This window comes from Aplysia californica, unplaced genomic scaffold, assembly GCF_000002075.1.
Source record: "Aplysia californica isolate F4 #8 unplaced genomic scaffold, AplCal3.0 scaffold00283, whole genome shotgun sequence".
NCBI lineage: Eukaryota > Metazoa > Mollusca > Gastropoda > Aplysiida > Aplysiidae > Aplysia > Aplysia californica.
The window spans coordinates 392,823-410,191 of record NW_004797553.1 but is presented as its reverse complement, the minus strand read 5'-3'; the positions used below and the strand labels follow the sequence as shown (position 1 = coordinate 410,191).

General features: G+C 41.0%; 1 protein-coding gene across 1 annotated transcript in view; it reads left to right on the top strand.

Moving 5' to 3' along the window:
• The window catches only part of LOC101847268 (E3 ubiquitin-protein ligase NEDD4), a gene marked incomplete in the record, with an annotated part of 42,064 nt that overhangs the window by 8,856 nt on the left and 15,839 nt on the right, over positions 1-17,369 (top strand). Inside the window, 11 exon segments of the mRNA XM_013084287.2 lie at positions 2,264-2,376; positions 3,038-3,149; positions 4,525-4,712; positions 6,408-6,512; positions 9,211-9,367; positions 10,805-10,831; positions 12,070-12,183; positions 13,848-13,967; positions 14,775-14,829; positions 15,614-15,666; positions 16,879-16,944. Coding sequence (XP_012939741.1) covers positions 2,264-2,376; positions 3,038-3,149; positions 4,525-4,712; positions 6,408-6,512; positions 9,211-9,367; positions 10,805-10,831; positions 12,070-12,183; positions 13,848-13,967; positions 14,775-14,829; positions 15,614-15,666; positions 16,879-16,944 — 1,110 coding nt within the window.

The following is a 17,369-nucleotide window of genomic DNA, read 5'->3' as shown; positions in this document are numbered from 1 at the left end:
TGTGTTGGGTGACTAGAGAAGTTAGTGTGTCGTTCAGTGTGGTGGTGTGTTGGGTGACTAGAGAAGTTAGTGTGTCGTTCAGTGTGGTGGTGTGTTGGGTGACTAGAGAAGTTAGTGTGTCGTTCAGTGTGGTGGTGGGTAGGGTAGACCTTGTGTCCATCAGACGGTTGTACTCAGGTAGTGGTGGTGCATAGCGAGCGCACTCGTCCATTCCAATTCATAATTTGATAAACTAAGTCAGAGTCAGCCAAATTTTCCTCCATGCTAGGGCAAAAACTATTACCGAGCACCCACTGCCAATCGACATCATTTGATTGAGTTTGACCAGCGGGATTTTTTCTCCATGAAGGAGTAAAAGCTACCGACCATTTTGAAAACAATTAAACGGGATTCGAAAAAATCTGATAGCGACCTTCAAAATTGGACTCGTTTGTTTACCAAGGTCGTGAGTCGAATCGGGTGTTTCGTTCACAAATGGTAGGGAGGAGGAGAAAGAAGAAGAGGAGGAGGAGGAGTAAGAAGAGGAGGAAGCAGAGGAGGAGAAAAGGGGGGAGGAACAATAAGAAGAAGAGAAGGGAAGAGAGATTTGAGGAGTAGAAGATAAAAAAAAGAAGGAAAACAAAAGAAATATAAAGAAAGGGAGAGTCGTATGAAGATAAAAATCACACCGGGGCAATAGTATTATTTCTTTTAAAATGAAAATAAGATACACACAAACACACCGAAAACATGCACAGACCATCAACTATTCTGGCGCATAATTCAAAAAGACCCTTAGAAGAAAGTTTCTCAAAGAAGCAGATGAGACAAAATGCTGAGGTCTCCATGCAGACGGGAGACGGACACAAGGAATTACTTAATCTTTTATCAAAATGATAGCAGAAAATGCTGACTGCTAAATTACTGTGTGTTCCACAAACGCTAAACTAGGTTCCGAGACGGCATTAAGATAAGGGGGTCACCCTGAAAGCATTGTGTCTCAGGCGGGAAGAATTAAAATGTGGGCTTTGTACTTTGGCAGTTTTTGTGTTGAGTGTGGAAGAAGATACGCCAAGTCTGTACCTCAGAGTTACAAGGTTTTTATCTGCTCAGTACCTAGTTTTTGAAAAAATTGACGTCAAAGATTTTGAATTTCACATCATGTCAAGCTTTTTTGAAAGCAATTCTTTGAATATGGTATCTTGATAACGACTCCGAACAAGCTTCTGATTTTGATAAAGCTGCAGATGGAGCACTTATTGGTTTCTGGCCTCATGGTCTTTGTAACTCCAAACGGTAAAAAATGTCAGATAGAACATTATAGGGAGGTAGGGTCACCTGGTTTCCGAGGTAAATTAAGAGAGGGAATGGCCACCAAAGTTTGGTGACATCCAAAGCTTAAGTCTTTGAAAACTACAGTTATATTTTTTATTCCTTAAACCAACATTTTTCAATAAAATCCACACGACAATGTAAGCTTGAATTGACATAAAAATGAGTTAAGCAAACCGTTTTCTTCGTTTTAATTATTTGGACCAGAGTCTGATTTCACCACGCTGTATCACAATTCGGTGTTTTGGACACGTTTTGAGACTGGGGCCACAAGAACCAGCCCACAAGGCCTACATCACGATATCATGGGTCAGGGGCACAAAGACAGCGAAGAAAAAGATGGATTGACGGAGTCATAGAAACCCTCCAAAAGAACAACATGACAATCGTGGAACTGTACGCTTCCCAAGAACCTCCCTGTGGAATGTATTACCCACACACAAGGGAGTTGACCACTTTATCAAAATTCAAATCTGGGCTACACTCACATTTTTTTTCATCCAGCGTTAGTGTGTAATGACTGACTTTCTCAATGTACACACCTTGTTCTTTTGGTACGGAGAGTTTGTTCATGCTGTTCAGTGACTTGTGACTGTGTGCTGTTATCGGTGTGTACGTGGGTGTGTATGTAAGTTTTGTGACTCTGCATGTACTGGAAAGAGAGTGTGGGGAAAAGAGAGCGAGCGATGGAGAGAAAGGATCTCTAATGGAGCGATATTGTGCAAATGTTCTATGAGCTATTTGAAAGTGCGTTGAGCTCTTTCTCAGTGGAAATGCATGAAATTTATCTTTTTTATTATTATGAAAAGGGCTTTGTTCAAGTGGAAAAATGGATCTTCATTTTGTGAAAACATAAATTTAGAAATGAAAGGTTGAAAAATTAATTTTGCTAAGTGCAATGAGATCTCCATCGTGATTACCTGTTTGATTTGTGGTTTTGCTGATTTTGCAGACTCGAGATGATTTTCTTGGTCTTGTGGAAATACCCTTGAATCATGTGAATATTGCGACAGAGAGAGAGGGAAGAGACATAACGTGCAAAAATTTTGTACTGAGGCCAAGAAGGTATGTTGGACTGAAATAATAAGATAAGATAATATTAAAGTAGTGGCGTCGGTGGCCTAGTGGTTAGGCTCTCGGACTCGCAACCGTAAGGTCGTGGGTTCGAATCCCGTCAAGGGCCCGACGTTGTGTCCTTGGGAAAGGCACTTTACACGAATTTTCCTCACTTCACCCAGGTGGGAATGGGTACCCGGCTATAGACAGCGAACGATCTTGTCAGTTTGTTAGTGTTTGAGGGCTTAATCGGCTGCTTGCACTGTATGCTTCCCGGGAAGCTGGGAATGTTTCGGAGTGTTCTATGGTCTGCTGGGGTAATAATATAGTGTAAAGCGCATAGAGCCTGCTGTTGAGCGGGGATATTGGCTATACAAATGCTATCTATTATTATTATTATTATTATTATTATTATCTTATCTGATCTTATCCTTATCTTAATTTTTTTTTGCTACCCATTTTATAAGGTATAAGAGGAAGGGTAAAAAAAAAAAGTGAATCATTTTCTGTCTCAGACTAGCACTTTTCTCTTCGACAGTTGGTGATTTTCATGGACAATTTCGGCTCTATTTTTTAAACTCCTTTCTGTAAAAATTCTCTCCTTGTCATTGAGCTACTTTTTTTGGAAATGCACTATATAAATGTTTTATTATTATTATTATTATTGTAGTTCTAGGTCGCGAGTGAAAGGACATCTCACCCTCTACCTTGCATACCTCGCGCGAGAAGATCAGGATGAAACAGAAGCTGACGAGGCAGCCTCGGAGCAGCCCCCGAGTGAGGTGAGTGGGATTATCATGCTCAGGGTGAGTGGGATTGTTCTTCTCAGTGTGAGTGGGATTGTTGTGTGTGCTCAGAGACGGCCAGTTTTTTTGATTGATGTGGGTAGACGTGGGTGGAATTGGCATGCTCAGGGTGAGTGGGATTGTTCTTCTCAGGGTGAGTGGGATTGTTGTGTGTGCTCAGAGACGGCCAGTTTTCTTGATTGGTGTGGGTTGACGTGAGTGGAATTGGCATGCTCAGGGTGAGTGGAATCATCATGCTCAGGGTGAGTGGGATTGTTATGTATTCGCAGAGACGGCCAGTTTTCTTGTTTGGTGTGGGTAGACGTGAGGGGAATTGTCATGCTGAGAGACAGTTTACTTGCGTGGCATGGGTGAAGAAATATGGGACAGATTTTGTCATCACTGTAACGTACGCACTGAAAAGGTTCAGGTAAAAGCTGTACGAATTTTATGGAACAAAATGTACAGCAGTGATGCAAATCTTCCTCTGCTGCTAATCTTCCTCGGAATCGAGGAATCGCAGGTTTTTGAGCCTTCCAAGGAAATTTTTCTTGGGCACTGATGTATGCGAAAATGTAATTCAACGAGCGTGAATTCTTAATTTCGCAAAGCGACCATCGTCATCTTGCGTGCCACGTTGATATCGTGCGTGGCAATATTTTAATTTCTCTGTTTTCGTTTTGGGTGGCTTTCTTTATTCTCTTTTCTCATTCATTAGCATGCTGTTTCCACACTCGCTTCATACAGGCTTCTTCTAGGGAGCGTAAACACGGCCTCGCGGCCTTCTGAGCGCGTGGTTTCAGTGAAATCCGGGTAATTCAGATCGCTGTCTCTTTGCTCTTTCGCTATAAAACACCAAATGCTGTACACCTTGAAAAAGTTCAGCTTTTTCATGTTACAATGATGTAAATTGTATATAGAGAATATATCTATAATAATCAAAGTAACGAAATTGGAGAAACAGACATTTTTCCGCCAGTGTGGAAATTTTTATCGAATTTTTATTTTTTGGGCTTAACCTCTTTTATGTCCATATAAAAACCATTTCAATTTGAATTTTACTGCACACATTGATTAAAGGAAACAAAATATGTAATGTTTCAGTTTTCAAAGACCCTTTAGCTGTTGGAGTTTCCAAATTTTGACGGCCATTTTCTCGCTAATTTCACCTCTGAAAACACACGACCCCGGCCTCCTTCATTCGTAAATATCTCGACTTGCATTCAAGATAAATTGATATTTTTTTCATTCAAATAAAGACAGGTGTACAAGCTTTAAGATGATACCAATAACTCCACATGCCTCAAAATTGACAAGCACCTGATTCCACCGCGATGCCTCACATTTTTTTTTTTTACATTCCACTTTAAAGCAGCCTGGCTGGGAAATGGTACATTTGGACAACGGTGAACAAAACGATGGTGAAGAAGAAGAAGCAGCACCGCCGGGCCGCTACGAGGAGCCTTTGCCGCCTGGGTGGGAGCAGCAGACGGACCCAACGGGGCGAGTGTACTACATTAACCACACCAGTCGCACCACACAGTGGAACAGACCAACAGAGTAAACTCAATTACTGTAGAGTTCAAATGTTTCTTGTCTCAGTATATTGTTTTGAAACAAGAAATTTGTATTAGTGGGTGGTCGATGGGTGCTCTGGTGTGGTTTGCTTCTTCTTTCCTATGAGACATCTATCGTCCTTATCTCCCCTTCTTCTTTTTTATGTTTGTTACTCTCTTGTAATGCGTCTAATCTTCGGCACTTATATGACCTTATTGTGCTGCAAGTGCCGTAAAACTCATACTAAAACAAAACTCAATTACTGTTTCTTTCAAATGTTTCTCGTCTCTGTATATTGCTTAGTAACAGACCAACAGAGTAAACTCAATTACACCTCCCGGGGCAGTGCCACTGACTGAGGTGTCTTTAGGCCATTCCCAAAGGGGGGACATATCTCGTTCAAGCATTGTAGAATTGTAAATGGGCTGACTCATGTCACACTCATAACTGTGCCTGATCTACAACAGGGAACTGCTGCTTTTTTTTTCCTGATCCTTACTATTGTCATTTTCCTCTACTTCTTAAGTATGTTTGTCACTCTCTTGTGACCTGCTATTTTGGGGTGCCTTGATAGTCGAAGCAGACCTTGTGCTGTTGAAGCTAGAGAGGTGAGCAGTCTAAGTCTAATTCCCTGGAAAGACTTCTCTGTTAGCACCCACCCCTTGGCACTCATATGACCTTGTGCAGTTGCGAGCGCCGTAAAACCTCTACTAAAACTAAAAACTCAATTACTGTTTGTGGGTGGTTAGCGGGTGCTCTGGTGTGGTTTGCTCCTTCTTTCCTATCAAACATCAGTCATCCTGATCTCTCCTCCTTTTTTATGTTTGTTACTCTCTTGTAACACCTCTAATCTTCGGCACTTGTATGACTTTATTGTGTTTCAAGTGCTGTAAAACTCTTACTAAAAATGAACTGAATTACTGTTTGTTTCAAATGTTTCTTGTCTCGATATATTGCTTTGGATGAGAAATTTGTATTGATCAACTTTTTCTTCTTCTTCTCCTCGATGGCATGACACTTGAAGTGCTGTATTTCTTCTGTATTGATAGACTTAAAAACCAGTCTTTGGAAAAGCTTTGTATTGCTACAGATTGTTACTGAAGAAAAGTTACCAAGGGACATTCAGTTGATGAACTTTCCTTGTTTTCCAAGTCAACTTGAAAAAGTGACTGTTGTGGGGATTTTTTTAATCAGCAAAAGTACAATGGCATTTATGAAGAGAGAGTCACAGCTTACAGTTAGTTTCTTTCTATATGGATTCTGGCACATACTCTGTTCACATGTTCTGCTCGGAAGAGACACTGACAACATGGTCTCGTTCTAAATATACTGCTCACAACACTGACAAGGGTAATCACTACGAAAGGATGAAGACAACTCACGACAGTTACGGTTGGTCACTAAGAAAAATGGACGACGACAACTGGACACTGACTAATTGGGTTAAATCCCTTAAACATGTTTGGTTGGCGGGTGCTCTGGTGTGGTTTACTCCTTCTTTCCTATCAAACGTCTATCGTCTCTATCTTCCCTCCTCCTTTTTTTGTGTTTATTACTCTCTTGTCACACCTCTAATCTGCGGCACATATATTGCAAGTGCCGTAAAACACTTACTAAAACTAAAGCTAAACATGTTTGACAGTGACAACTCCCCAGCTTTCTGACTGTATTTTTTCCTTTTTTCTCCGCTGTTGTCAGGTCCTCTACTTTGCCATCAGGCTGGGAGGAGAGAACAGACGCCAACGGCAGATTCTATTATGTCAACCATTTCACTCGTTCTACACAGTGGGAGAGACCAACTGGGTGAGAACTGTTGCTTGGCTTGTGTGCTCATCTTTTGTCCTCTGATATACCTGTTGTTACATTTTGATAATGCTTGCTCAAACATTTTTTTTTTTTTCGAAATTTTTATCCACCGCTTATACCCTTTTGGCTATTGTCAATTTGGTGGGGGCCTTAGCTTCTGTTGCTATGTAATTTCTGGAGAACTGAAGGGGGGTTTTACAGCTTAACCGCTTCACTGCTGCTCGGCGTACAATGTACGTCCATAAATCGGGCCCTCCTATGCGCTGTAGACATACAGTGTAGGCCTGGCAGTATTGCTATTTAGTTTCGTTTCCTCCTTCTCAGTCGGTAATTGCAATTTAGTATCGAAAGTGGGATCCCCTGAAAGCCCTTTTCTTTCCGAGTTAGAGAAGCGTTAGTTTGTCCTAGTTAGACCAACAATGACCGAAATAGCGTGAGTTATAGCGTCACTGAACGGTCACTGCCAAAGTACGAAAGAGAATCACCAACGCAGTGGGACAATATGAAGATCTACTGACCACAGTGAAAAGACGAAAACTAAAATGGTATGGGCATGTCACAAGATCCACAGGACTTGCCAAAACAATCCTGCAAGGAACCGTACAAGGAAAGAGAAAGAGAGGAAGGCAGAGAAGAAGATGGGAGGACAACATTAAAGAGTGGACAGGAACGACGATGGGTGACAATCTGAGGAGAGCAGAGGACAAAAATAGATGGCGAGAGCTGGTTTTCCAATGCAGTGGTGCCCCAACGGTTGCCCCAACCACGGGATAGAAGAAGAAGAAGTAGAAGAAGAACGGTCATTCTCTCTTCACAGTTCTAGCATCTCACTCTAGCTCCGAGCTATGGCTGATCACTTGCGGTGTATGCTCTCTACGTATCAAGCTATCGAAGAAATTTTTGCTGATGATGATTGCGGCTCATTCATTTCCTTTTAAAATGATATAAGACATTGTTGTGCATTTGATGCATTACCACAGAGTAAATAGCACCTTAACGCTTTGCCACCTCATCTCACCAATTGGCGATGTTTACTGTGATTGCGAGGTAGAAAGACTGTACTTACCGACTGGTGTCAACTCACTGGTAGGAGAAGATGTGAGGATCTGCAAGGTGGCGACGCGCCTGCGCTGGCCGGCTTAGATCGCGTCGTCAGGCCCTCAGAGGTCACTTCGCCGGTAGCTACGACCACGTCGGCCACTCTGGTCTCTAGCAGAACTGAGACGGATCAGAAGGGGCACACAGAATTCCCACCTCGCCTTTATACCCATGTTTCAGCGCCCCTAGTGTCACGGGGCGGCAACTCTGTTCGGCCCGCCCAGCGCCCCCTAGTCTCATGGGCCCGTAACTCTCAAATATTCATCTCTCCAATAACATTTACCACCCAGTTTCTTTGGATTTTCCCAAAAATATGATGGCAAATTGTTAAAGGGATCACCCATTTGAGGTGCTATTCCTGGAAACAAAGTCAGCATAGGGCGGGGAATATAGGTCAGCAGTGAAGGGATTAACAAGTTGTTGCAGTACAGATAAGGCTTCACCCCCGGGGCACTGCCACTGACTGAAGTGTCTTTAGGCCATTCCCAAAGGGGGGACATATCTCGTTCAAGCATAGTAAAATTGTAAATGGGCTGATTCATGTCACTCTCATAACTGTGCCTAATCTACAACAGGGAACAGCTGCCTTTTCTTTCCTGATCCTTACTAATGTCATTTTCCTCTACTTCTTTTGTATGTTTGTCACTCCCTTGTGACCTGCTATTTTGGGGTGCCTTGATAGTCGAAGCAGACCTTGTGCTGTTGAAGCTAGAGGGGTGAGCAGTCTAAGTCTGATTCCCTGTAAAGACTTCTCTGTTGACACCCACCCCTGGGTGCTCTTATGACCTTATGCAGTTTCGAACACGATAAAACCCTCTGCTATTAAAAAAAAAATATTATTAGATTAGATTAGGCTTCTGAGACTCCAAGAGCAGATGCTTGGACACTTAAACGATATAAATATTCTCAGTACTTTCAAAAGCGCTATGTGGCTAGCTAAGGATGTTTCAATGTTCTGTGGAAATAAAACTGATATGCAGGTGAAATCAAATGCGCTGTGAGACCAAAGATCTTGCAGTCAGTTTCTCCCTCAACTCTAGCTGCGGTTGCAAGAAGAAAAAGAGATGCTAATAATGTTTAGGTGTAGTTTCTTGTGCTTCACACCACAATGAAAATACTGGAGCACTTGCTGGGTCTTTAAAAGGACGTGATTCTCTTCTTTGACTTGTTAAGGTTTTTTTTTAAAGCTCTTGTTCATCTTCTTCTCGATGAAATCACAAGTGAAATCTGGTGTCTATCATATAATATACTAGGCCATCCTGTTCAGTTGTTCTGTAGACTCGTACAGCTTCTCTTGTAGTGTCATTAGATTTGACCACGTTTTACTCTTGTTAATATAAGTACGTGGGTGGTTGGCAGGTGCTCTGGTGTGGTTTACTTCTTCTTTCCTATCAAACATCTATCGTCCTTATCTCCCCTTCTTCTTTTTTATGTTTTTACTCTCTTGTAACACCTCTAATCTTCTGGCGCTCATATGACCTTATGCAGTTGCGTGCGCCGTAAAACCTCTACTAAAACTAAAACTAATATAAGTACATTGATTAAATTATAATTAAAATCGTGTTTTTTTGTTTTTGCTCCTGGTTTTCCTTTACAGCGCGGCAGCAACCCCTTCAGCACAGGAAGTCCAGAGGCAGCGCAGTCTAGAAGCACAGCAGCTTTACAGAAATCGCAGACACATCAGCCAAGATGATGCCATCAGTATAACGTCCTCGGTTAGCGAGTCGGACTTGTCCGTCCAAGAAGAGAGACGGGTGAGTGGCTGATGGCTGATGCAAGAGGCTATTGCCGGTGTATTTCACCTTTTGCTATTGCCTGTGTTGAAGATAATAATAATAAATAGCATTTGTGAGGCAGCGTGGTTGAATCAGGCTCTCGTCAGAATAATAAAAGTGAAAAAACTTGCATTTTTCCGCAGGTATATGAATTTTTATCAAACTTTTGTTTTTTGTCTCAACACCTTTCATGCTTATTAAAGAACTCATTTCTGTGGAAATTTTTATAAAAAAACGTAGATTGAAGGCACAAAAAATGTAAATTTTCAGTTACCACGGACACTTAAGCTAAGGAAATAACTAATCTTTGGCGGCCATTTTCTTACTAATTTTACCTCTGAAAACAGGTGACCTCCACCTCCCACTTTCGCAAATACCTCAACTTGTATTCAAGATAAATGGATATTTTTATTCTTAAGAATAAAGACAAGTGAACAAGCTTTAAGATGATACCAATAACTCTACATGCCCAAAAATTGACGAGAGCCTGATTCCACCACGCTGCCTCACATATGTATAGCGCATGTCCCGACTCGAAAGCAAGTTCTATGCTCTTAACACTTTATTATTACCCCAGCAGACCATAGAACACTCAGAAACATTCTCAGCTTCCCGGGAAGCATGCTGATATATTTAACCTTTTGGGTTTTGAGGGGGTTTTTTTTTTGGTCTTCAAAGGAAACAGTCTGACTGTGAGGTATTTTCAGAGTGTTAAGAGGCGAAAGTATATTCTTTCAAAAGTTTTGTTGTTTGCCTGCTCATGGGCAGATTTAGTTCACAAATGCATTGAGATTTAAAAAAAAATGGAATTAAATTGTCTAAAAGAAATGCTATTGCCTTCTTTATGTTTCAGTATAGTCTAGTTTAGTAGTTATTTTTATAAATGTGAACTTGTAAACAATCGTGGAACACAGATATAACGTTAAATATATATTGTTGAAAGGCTTTTCATGACGATTTTTAACTTGCTTTGAGTACCTCCGAGAGCGTACACATTTGAAAGGTACCAACAACTTTATGGACATATTTTCCTTCCTGTCTTTGTAGTTTTGTCAGTCTTCAGTCCTTTTTGTAGAATAATTCTTAGACTGTTGCCCTACAGTGAATAGTCTTCCTCCAGTTAATAACATATGCCATAGTGGGTGGTTGGCGGGTGCTCTATTGTGGTTTGCTCCTTCTTTCCTATCAAACATCTATGGTATTTATCTCCCCTCCTCCTTTTTTGTGCTTGTTACTCTCTTGTAACACCTCTATAATCTTCGGCACTTATATGACCTTTTTGTGTTGCAAGTGCCGTAAAGCTCTTATTAAAGCAAGTCCTTTTTATATAATAATTCTTAGACTGTTGCCGTACTGTGAAAAAATAGTCTTCCTCCAGTTAATAACATGTACCATTTTCTTTCATTTCTTTTTCAGCACAACAGAAGGAGCATGCCAGCTCCTGTAAGTATTTTTCCTTTTATTTTTCAAACCGATTAACTTTGTTACTTTTATTATGTGCTTAGTAGGTCTGTGAAACCTTTCTTCAGGGCTAGTAATGTAAGATTTCTACAGGGCTATTAATGAATGACTTCTTCAGGGCTAGTAATGAAAGACTTCTTCAGGGCTAGTAATGAAAGACTTCTTCGGGGCTAGTAATGAAAGACTTCTTCGGGGCTTGTAATGAAAGACTTCTTCAGGGCTGTTAATGGGTTGGGCAACAATGTGCTGTTTGCAGTGCTGCTGAAGAAGTAAAAAATGTGATCTTTGCCTAAGATACCATTGATTCTGAAGAAGAAAAAAAAAGTAGGTGAACAGATGAACATGATCTTATTAGTAATCGAGGGTGTCAACACGATGTAACCAAGTCAAAATAATCCACCGTGTCTAAAAGTGAAGCAGAAGTGAATTCATTGACACGGAAGAGTCTAACAGAGTGGTCCAAACACATCAGATGTCTTGTATTGAGTTTTAAAACATATGAAATCGATTCCTTCCATCCTCACTCTTTCCTTTCACTTCTCTTTCCAATTGCATAGGTAGGATGCAGCGTGAATTCGAATAGACTGGAAATTATTTTAAATGATTTCGTCACACATAGTTTAGCCTGCCTTATCCGAAAAGTGACCCATGAATAATCCAGTTGGGTACTGGTTTATTGAATATAAAGTGGTCTGTGAACTGGAGATGCGTTCATGAGAAAGAGCCAGTAATCTATTGTTCAGCCATGTGAGTACTTCCCTACCTCCAATGTATCCTGTCACATGTCGTCGGTTGGGACTTAAGATAAAGATCTACTTACTTTTTTTAAAATAGCAGAATTTATGGCAAATCAGAATGAAAGACGAGCGTTTCGGGTGTGAACTCTTGTTTTATTGAACAATGAAACAACTTTTAGTAACTTGAGTGCTCTGTTGTTGCTGAAACAAGTACAGTCACAATTGTCCAAGATGGCCACCTATTGTCTTGGAGAGAGGTGTTTGTCTTAGACAGGTAAGCAGACATCTTTGACATGGGTATTATGATAATTTAAAAAATACACAGTGGGTAGTGACCTTTTGTACAGGTGGTCGCTAGTGTGTTTGAATCTACGATCATAAATACTTGATATTGTAAAGCTGCATTCTAGGGCAACTCTGACTGTGTTTGAAACTAGGATGGTAAATACTGGTTATTGTGAAACTGCGTTATCTCTTGAACAGGAGGATGGAACGGATGATGGAGAAGAAGAGCCCTTGCCAGCTGGCTGGGCCATCGGCATCGCACCCAATGGACGGACGTTTTACATTGACCACAACACAAAGGCAACTAGCTGGGTATGTGAATCCCGGAACTGCAACAGCTAATTGCTGCTTTTTCTTTCCAAATTCTTACTATCGTCATTTTACCTCTACTTCTTTTGTATGTTTATCACACTCTTGTGACCTGCTACTTCCGGGGTGCCTTGATAGTGGAAGCAGACTTTGTGCTGTTTTAAGCTAGAGAGGTGAGCAGAGTAAGTCTGATTCCCTGTAAGGACTTCTCTGTTGACATCCACCTCTTGGCGCTCATATGACCTTATGCAGTTGCAAGCGCCGAAAGACCTCTACTAAAACTAAAACTTTCTGGGAACTCGTTCTGTACATGCTGAAGTATCCTTTGGCTCTGCACAATGGGAGAAGTTTGTTGCTTTAAAATACATTGAATGTATATGGCGACAGACATAGCTACATTGCTGAGAATCTGTTTATGTTGGATGAGCCCTTTTTTATTTATGCTTTTGTCTGTTACTGAGTTGAAAAGCCTTTGGTATAGTTCAATTGCCTTTGTTTTTAAAAACTTCATTTTGTTTTGAAAAAAATGGTAGATGTTTTTAGCCAGAGAAATGAAATGTTCCGTTCCCCTAATTGAGCAAAAAGCTTGGTAGAAAGATGTCTACCGTTGAAGCTGAACATTTGGACTGACTGGAGTTTTCTCCAAGTCAAGTAAGCAGGGGGGGGGGGGGCTCTCCTGGCCTAGAGATTAAGGTGTTGGCCTCTCATTCAAAGGTCCCGGGTTCGAATCCGGGTAGCGACCAAAAAATTTTCTTCTCTAAAATTGTCTCCTTTCACCTCCTTTCCTGCTCTCTAGCAATGTTCTGTTCTCTGCTTTCATTTCCACTTTCTGCCCCCTACCCCCTCACCTCCTTTGCCCCCTCCTCTGGGCTCCTGACTCTTTCTGCAGCCTCTCTACTGTTACTCCTTGGCTCCTCCTTACTGCTGTCTTTCTGCCACACCCCTGATCTTCTGGTAGGAAAGATCTACACCTAGCCTTCTCGGACAAGGGCGAAAAATCTCGGAGGGCCCGTGTGCAAGTTGCGCACGTTAAAAATCCCTTAGTGGTCTAAAATCGATAAGATTAGGCTTCGGTCGCCACCCGCGCAAAATTCAATATTTCCTACCAACTGAAAATATTAGGTGTGTCCCGGGCGCTCATATGACCTTATGCAGTTGCGAGCACCGTAAAGCACTTTACAAAAAAAAAGTAAGCAGACTATTAAACTATTGCTACTTGTGCATGAAAGAATATTCAACACGAACCTTTTGTCTGCCTGCGGAGATGTGTTTACAGTTACAAGGGTTAGGCGAACCTGTCTCTTTCTAGATCGTGTGATCCTTTCCTCTGCGGTGGGGCCCCGATGCGTTGGAATTTCATAACGCAAGCACAGAAATAGACTGAGGCTCTGAACAGCCATTCCCCCTTTCCTCACGCCAAAGTCTCTGCAGGCCTCCTCTGCCGCAATGCAGCACTTCCCTCTAACCTGCTGTAATCCAGAATGAACTCGTCTGACACTTACTCTCTCTGCTTTACACACTTGTACCTAACAATGCAATAGGCTAGGCCTAACTTCCTGTTATTGACCAATATGCCAGATTGCCCAATAAACAGCCAAATAGACCACATTAACTTTGTGGCAATTGTCCGTAAACTACTTTTTTATTTCCATGCTTTTCCCTTACAGGAAGACCCACGCAAACAGCTGTTACACAGAGGTGGATCTTTGCGAAATGTGGAATCTCCCAGTCCCATGTTCAGATCAAACTCACAAGAAGACTTGCTGCACAACCTTGGGGCTCTGCCTGTAAGTAGTTTGGAATTCTAATGAACTTCCCTAAATAGATATTGATTGAAGAATTTCTCTTGTGACTTTCAAGTCATCACTTTATTATCATAATCTAATCTGTAACACTTTGCCATCATATTTTAGGGAAAATCCAAAGAAACTGGGTGGTAAACCTCGCCAACAATCGGCGAGATGAGATGGCAAAGTGTTAAAAGAGAATTCCGTTTTTTCAGTTCTTGCTGTAAATGAGCAGCAAGGGTTATATATAGTTTCTCAGGTATGAGATTCGTTTGTGGTAGAAAATGTATGAAATCTTTCAACAATTCTTGTCATTCAATTAGATAATTTGAAAAAAGTGTACTTTAGAGAGGGGTTTTGATTTTCTTTTAATGCATTTTGCACCTTGTGTTTTTCAACCTTTCTTTGGAGGAAATAGTTCTGAGTTGGTTAACCCTATCCGTACGCCCTGGGGTCATTTTGTACCTCTGGGGTTGTATTCTTCACATTTTAGAATACTTCTAGTTGGAAGATCTCTTTGAAACTTTCAGTATTACTCAAAATCATTTTGACAGACTGCTATGCAAAGTGTACGGATCATATTAAGGAGTAAATTTCCTCTTTGGAATGTGGTGGCACAGAGTTCCCCACGTCGTATGGATACGATAGTAAAACACGACGTGCGGAAAGGGTTAAATGTTATCATAATTTTTCCGCAGCATCCAGTAAAGTGTATGAATGTACTTTTTCTACCTTTTGTGAGAATGAAAACTAGAAATGGAAATCCCTGAAATTAAACGTGGGAGTTTTTTTTCTTTTCTTTTTCAGCCTGGTTGGGAAGAGAGGACCCACGCAGATGGACGCGTGTTCTTCATCGATCACAGTAAGATTTTCTAGTTTTTTTGTACTTATATATAAAATTATTGTGTGACTTTGGGTTTTGTGACAGCTTAAGGTATTTCGTATATATGTTAAGACGCAGTGGAATCAGGCGCTCGTCAATATTTGGGCATCTGGAGTTATTGATATCATCTTAAAGCCTGTTTATTTGCCTTGCCTTTGTTGAAGAAAAAAATATCCATCTATCTGGAATAGAAATCGAAATATTTGTGATTGAAGGAGGTGAGGGTCACCTGATTTCAGAGGCAAAATCAGTGAGAAAATGGCTGCCAAAGTTATGTGACCTCTATAGTTTGAGAGTCCTTGGTAACTGAAAATTTACATTTTTATGTGCCTTTAACTACATGGCATTGGACAGAAGGGCGAGAGCCCAGCTGTTGCTGGATCGATAACAACAACAACAACATGTGCCTTTAGTCACGGTTTTTCTGTAACATTCACACAGAAATGTGTTTTTAAATGGACGATGAAGGTGTTGAGCCAAAAAAAGAAAATTCTTAAAAAGTTGCCGGACGGCCAGAAAAATGCCAATTTCTTTATTTCATTATTTTGACGCGCGCCTGGTTTCACCACGATGCATCACATATGTATTGTACTAGTGATGATTGTTTAAAGTATTAGAAAAATTGTCATGATTTACATTTGAAATGCAATACTCTTCAGTTGTAATGTTTTTGAAGTACAGATAGTATGGAGGAAAAGTACATTTTTTTTTTCTTTAAAAGAAATATGTATTTATATTTTTTGTTCTCTTTCTCAAATTTCAGATAATAAAACTACACACTGGGAAGATCCAAGACTCCACAAGTTGGGTGGACCGGTGAGTACTTTTCTCATGTGTCTCTGTCAGGCTTTGGTAGTTTTTATACGCCTTTTGGGTTTTTAACTCTTCAAGCCCTGAGTTTTTTCTACCGTTTCCCGCAGTTTTTTTTTCCACGGTCACCTAAACCTGGTGCACTATGTCTCAGTATAACCCCAAAAGCTTGCTTCCAACTTCTAAATAGCGGAAACAAAGGCTTAGTCATTACTAAAAAAACTAGTATCGGAAATAGTTCAGAAAAAGGAGCAAAATATAGCACTAAGTAAAGCAACACAGTTGTCGCTAGTACTGGACACTCCCAGCGTCCGATGGGGAACAGGGTTATTGCCGCCGGACGTTCCCAGCGAGCGTCCGATGGGGAACAGGGTTATTACCGCCGGACGTTCCCAGCGAGCGTCTGATGGGAAACAGGGTTATTACCGCCGGACGTTCCCAGTGAGCGTCCGATGGGGAACAGGGTTATTACCTCCGGACGTTCCCAGCGAGCGTCCGATGGGGTTCAAAGAGTTAAAGTTTTTTTAAGGACTGTTAAATCCCTGAAGACTGGCACTACCAATCTAGGTAATAAACACTGGTTCTGCTCTCTGTTGTGGCACTCAGTTTTCTTACTTCAGACGACTCCTTACTTGAGACTTTACATTTGGAAAACTGTTATGTGATGTGGGTGGTTGGCGGGTGCTTTGGTGGGGTTTGCTCCTTCTTTCCTATCAAACATCTATCGTCCTTATCTCTCCTCCTTATTTTTTGAGTATGTGACTCTCTGGTAACACATCTATTCTTCGGCACTTATATGGCCTTATTGTGTTGTAAGTGCTGTAAAACTCTTACGAAAACTGTTATATTGAATTTATTTGTGCTTGAAGCTTCTGTTTTAGGAAAAGATCCTGGAAAGAAATCTGTCATTGTGTAGTATTGTGGTGAACTGCTTTACATTTCTGAATAGATGTGAGAGAGTGTGTGAGTGTGCATGTGTATGTGTGTGTGCGTGTGTATGCCCCTGGAAATGTATTAACACTTTGCAGTCACACAGCCAGCAGTACAAAATATCCCATCTGGTCACCCAGCCAGGAGAGTGACTGCAACGGACTTCTCGGGCCAGGTGACCGGAGCGGATGATTCTCAACGGCGCATTATTGCACCAAGTGATCGCAAAGTTGTAACTGACTATAATTGTGAGATGGCCCGTAAACTCTTTTGTTTTTCCTTTTGCAGGCTGTTCCCTATTCCAGAGACTACAAGAGAAAGTACGAGTACTTTAGGTCGAAACTGCGAAAGCCTGTAAGTCATTGTGCCTTTCTCATTGTCTACTTAACTGATTCCGTCCATGATTTTTTCAGGCTCTGGACAGAATTATTTTTCCCTGTTCAGTTTTAGACCTGTGGTGCATCTATTTAATGCATTACTGTGAAGCTCTAAGTTACTCTTTTTTTTGTTTTTTTGTCCCTGCTCTAAGTTACTCTAATATGTATTGTCATATACCAAACTGATGGGAACAAATAGAAGAATCTGTTTATATCAATAGCAATGACCTATAATCTGTTTGTATTGCATTTCCTTCTGACAAAAACGAATGAGAAAAAAAAATTGCGCAACCACTCTTCGAAAATTTCGACTTACCGCATTTTCTCAGCTCTACAAGTCCTTATAATCCATAGGAATCAACACAACATTGTAGCGATATCACCCTAGCACACATTTATGCA